Source organism: Lactuca sativa, chromosome 8 (assembly GCF_002870075.4).
Source record: "Lactuca sativa cultivar Salinas chromosome 8, Lsat_Salinas_v11, whole genome shotgun sequence".
NCBI classification, from domain to species: Eukaryota; Viridiplantae; Streptophyta; class Magnoliopsida; order Asterales; family Asteraceae; genus Lactuca; species Lactuca sativa.
This window is the reverse complement of record NC_056630.2, coordinates 63,230,964-63,235,625: the sequence shown is the minus strand read 5'-3', so window position 1 is coordinate 63,235,625 and position 4,662 is coordinate 63,230,964. Positions and strand designations below refer to the sequence as shown.

Genomic DNA, 4,662 nt, shown 5'->3' with positions numbered 1-4,662 from the left:
CACTGATGGGTTTTATGCATAAGAAACAGTTCTATGTGCTCATACAAACACTAATGCTTGGATCTAGGTTTCTCTATTGTACATGCTTTGAATCCAAAGCCATAAACCCTAAATCTAACATATAATAAACTGAATTAGGGTTTAAAGAATTACATTTGATTGTTATATAGCAATGACAATCAATTCCTTGCTTGGATTGGTCTCAGAAAGCTTAGTGCCTCAAGTGTTGCACCTCTAATGGAGTCACAAACACCATATGCAACTTGGATGAAGAGGGAGGAGAGGGAAGACACCAAAAACGGTTGGAAACCCTTAAGAATAAGTTGTCCACGTTTTTGGGTCCTTAGGGGTCTTTATATATTTAGGCTATTAGGGTTTTGACCTTAGGAAACCCTAATTTGACTGCTTAAGCCCTAAGCAGTCCATGGACTCCTTTAATGATATCCCTTGGACGATTTCTAATGAGCTTCCCATAGAATTCGTCCAACCTATATATTATTAGGTGATCCATAGCCCAATTACAATTATCTTATAATTACAACTTCAGTCCCCTAAGTTTAATTAATCTCTTTTAGCCACAAAATTAATTATCAATTAATTCTTAACTAATATTAATTAAACAATATGATTTCTCCTTTTAATATATTAGTCTCATAATATATTAATAAATCATATTTAAACCTTTCTCTCCTTAAATCATCCTACATATTGCTATGGTGAAGGCAACCCAAAAGGACCATGCTCATAATCGGGTCAAGTACATACCAAAATAGTTATGGACTTAGACACTAATCCAACAACTAACCCCTTTCTTTAGTTTATATTACAAGTTTTGAAAGTATGTTGTCATAATAATAAAACCTAGATCTTAGGGTGTATGTACACTTAGAGTTTATTATGAATGATTCCATTGCCTAATTTTCGTGTACAGATGCCTAGTAAACTCATCAATAACTTCCATTGATACGTTAATATAACTATTGTAAAAAATGTACATGCCTTTAAATACGTTGCGTATGAGTTTGTATCCGGTGTATGGTGTATCTGTGTATCAATGTTAGTATGTGATTTATAATTATCACTGCTTTTTCATTTGTAACAATGTATAAGATTTACAAAAGTTCACTAAGATGACCATTAATGAGTTTTTTGTTTATAGCAATATGCTTTCAACAAAAATTATTGCTTATAGAAAACCGTAACACAAGTATTTACAGTTGTTGAGTCTAACAAAGAGAGTTTAATCCACTTTGAAGGAGATACCCTCTCTGTCTCCACTGTTACACCACCACCGATGGTTGACCCACTAATAAAATAGTTTAAGTCTTTAAACATTTAGGTAGTCATAAAAAACTTTTACGACATTTTCACTTTATTCGTGAGTGTGTTGAAAGAGGTAATGTAGTGGTAAGACATGTTGACACAAATGAACAAAGAGCTTGTATCTTGACAAAGTCAATGGGTAGAGTCAAGATTGAAAACATGAGAAAGTTGCTTGGAGTCGAAGAGATAAAAAGTTTCTGAATGACAAAAGAGAATGTAGGTGTAATTCAATATTTTAAGAAAGTTAGTACTTGAGTCCACTTAGTAAGTTTTTACTTAGTCAACAAGCTTAGTTATGTGTTTAATTTCGTTTCCTATAAATAGCTATAAATTGCTTTGTTTTACTTGGTCAACAAGTTTAGGTATCTGTTTAAATTTCGGTTCCCTGTGTGTATTTTTTTGTTTCCTTCCTGATCATGGTGGATTCAAAGGGGTATCATACTGGACGTGGTACATGGAAATGATTTCAATAATTGCATGACAAGATCACTTCTCCAGATATATATAAAGCCATCGACTTATTCTACCATCTTAACATGTCAAATTGATAAACCCCACATTCCGAATTTCAATTATTTAACACTCTAATTGTGTATTACGTATTAATATATTCAACATTATAACCATATGATAATCGAAGTTTATTAATTAATAGCGTACAAGAAACTATGAAGTTCTACATATTCCACCCCTTACACTAACTCAAGAATGCTACGTGGTATGACAAGGTGTCATTCACATAATCGAACATGCATTTGGATTTTCGTCACTGAAAAGAGTAGTGAGCCTCTCGGTGGGATTATTAGGACTAAGAAATGCTTGAGAAACGTCCCTAACATAGCCTGAAGGTGCTTTTTTGTCATAAGCTTGAGGAGCATAAGGGTAATAGACAAGATTATAGGGTACATATGGCCACATTTCAGCTTTCTTTCCGGTGTTCTGGACTTTCTTCAAGACTTTTTGTGGTTCCACATAACCTGTCACTGTTACCCTGCTTTGTTTTCGGTTTACATCCACCGATTTTACGCCTAATAAAATGAAACAAATTAAACAGTGCATGGTCAATAATGATTATTTTGTCAAATCATAAGTTTGATTAGATTGGAACTCAAGCAAACTTATAAAATGAGTTGAAATATAATAATTTACTAATATTATATTTTGACAAACTTGGTAACTAAGAATTAAATATTGAAGGATAATTACAGCACTTAATATAATATCTATGGTGAAAGAGACTTCAACATAATTCCCATACGACAAAATAAATAGATTGATGAAGAATGGTGTTATAAGTTTATATATTGAAATCGTTGTTTGGAGTTAATACATGAAATTTTATATTTTGACGAACACCGATACACTTTCATCCTACAACGTATCTGTGGAGAGAGAAACTTCACACCGTTATCGATATCGGCCACTTAAATCCCATCTTATATTTAAAGTTTAATAAGCCCATCGTTAAAAGATTAACTGATTAATTCGGCCAAATGATGAATTACATCTTAAAGTTTAATGAACTTCTCCATGCCAATTAATTTCAAGAAATTCGTTTCATCTACTTCACTTATTTGCATGGTTATATTCACCGTTTAATTAAATCTATCATAGTTTGTTTGCATGGGTTTATTTCCTTAATTTTCATGCATAGATATGTCGTTAAAACATCGATTTAGAGAGAGAGAGAGAGAGAGAGAGAGAGAGAGAGAGAGAGAGAGAGAGAGAGAGAGAGGACCTGATAACGAAGAAACAGCATTCTTTACTCTCCTTTCGCAGCCATCACAGTCCATCTTCACCTTGATATCAACTGTCTAAAACAACGAAAAAACCAGTTTAAGCAAATCTTGAAATACACACATTGATATAAAGAAACCAAACACAAATAAAAGAAACCAGGGGGGGAGAGAGATACCTCAAAAGGTTTGCGTTTGCCTTTTCTTGTAATGGTCACAGCACAGAGGTCCGAGATATGATCCAAATAACCCATATCCAATCCAATTCTTCTATATTGATTAATCACCACACCTTAATTAAGTTAAAAGCTTAGAGAAGTACGTGTGTACATGTGTTTCATGGAAGTAGAAGAGTTTAAGGTCTAGTATGAAGAAGGAAAGAACCCTCTGAATTGATATTTAAAGAAAAGAAAGAATGGAACAGTAAGGTATGGAGAGCAAGTGGTTGTCAACAAGCTGTGATAATTGAAATCTGCCATATTTTATTATTAAATTTCGTACTTAGATTTCGTAGATCACAGGAAGTACATAACTTGATATTCAAGAAATCGATAATTGAATTCAAAGCTAGTACAAAGCTTAATCAAGACTACGATATTATTTTGTCATTGATCAACTGTTGTTACAAAGTAGAATATTTTTACTTCGAATTCAATTTTTATACATATTATTTTGAAGAATGAAAAAAAAATACTAAGGAAAAGGAAATGATTAATCCAATGATGAGTGCCAATGCGAAGACTAAAATCTATGTGTTGTGACCCACTCTTCTAAACCAATATCAATCATTGAGGCAAACGGACATTTTCTGTAATTCCGTGTTAACTTCTGTTTGTGGGCTGTTTTAAATTAATTTAATTTTCCAACACATAAACAACCTGAACTCAATACTTAAAAAAAGTTTTATGATGAAACTAATCAGTAAATCTATAACAATAGCAATCATGTGCTCTTTCTAGTAGTACGTATATATCTTGTATGTGCCTTTTGCTAGTCGTTTATTTCTCCATTTGTATCAAATATTTCCGCCGTTCATGAGAAAGAAATTATAATAGTTGTTATAATCAATTATTTTGTCTCTTTTTTTAGAAAAAAAAAACATCTAAACGAAGAGAAAATGACTGAAAGTCTAGTTAATTAAACTAAGCAATGCCCATGTAATTAAATGTTAGTTGATGCCCATGTCAATGTTTTTTTAAGGAACAGTCACCTTATATAAAAGCTCTAGCAAGGAACTAAAGAAAACAAAAACAATTACATCAAGTTTATAGGTTTGTTGGAGCCAACTAACTCAATTTTTGGAACAATTAATATTCCTATTAGAAAACCAAATAAAAGAAAACGCCTTTATCGCATCAACAATTTTATTCCTCCGAATCTTTTTTCCGTCAAAATCTTGATCATTTCGCAAACGCCACATATACCAAAGAGTGTTGGAAAATTTAGTATAAATATTTATATTTTTACTAACTTTGGACATATATAAATATATACATATGTTGTATATATAATTAACTCTAAGTGAGTTAATTTGTGTTATCCTCCGTGAGAACTTCGAAATGATATATTATATATCCAAAATGAAGTATATGTGAATGAGGTA

At 32.0% G+C, this 4,662-nt stretch overlaps 1 protein-coding gene across 1 annotated transcript; it reads right to left on the bottom strand.

The window, feature by feature from the left end:
* Positions 1-1,924: 1,924 nt before the first annotated feature.
* Positions 1,925-3,403, bottom strand: LOC111921178 (heavy metal-associated isoprenylated plant protein 20). Its single transcript, XM_023916749.3, has 3 exons — positions 3,239-3,403; positions 3,062-3,137; positions 1,925-2,351 (listed from the first exon to the last, which is right to left on the bottom strand). The coding sequence occupies exons 1-3, from the start codon at positions 3,311-3,313 to the stop codon at positions 2,059-2,061; spliced, it is 444 nt and encodes a 147-aa protein (XP_023772517.1). The 5' UTR covers positions 3,314-3,403; the 3' UTR covers positions 1,925-2,058.
* Between the last annotated feature and the right edge of the window lie 1,259 nt (positions 3,404-4,662).

Excerpts from the sequence above, each read along its gene's own strand:
- LOC111921178 (XM_023916749.3), bottom strand. The coding sequence starts at position 3,313 with ATGGGTTATTTGGATCATATCTCGGACCTCTGTGCTGTGACCATTACA. Across the intron at positions 3,138-3,238 it reads GCAAACGCAAACCTTTTGAG|ACAGTTGATATCAAGGTGAA; the intron begins GTATCTCTCTCC and ends TCGTTGTTTTAG. Across the intron at positions 2,352-3,061 it reads TGCTGTTTCTTCGTTATCAG|GCGTAAAATCGGTGGATGTA; the intron begins GTCCTCTCTCTC and ends TCATTTTATTAG.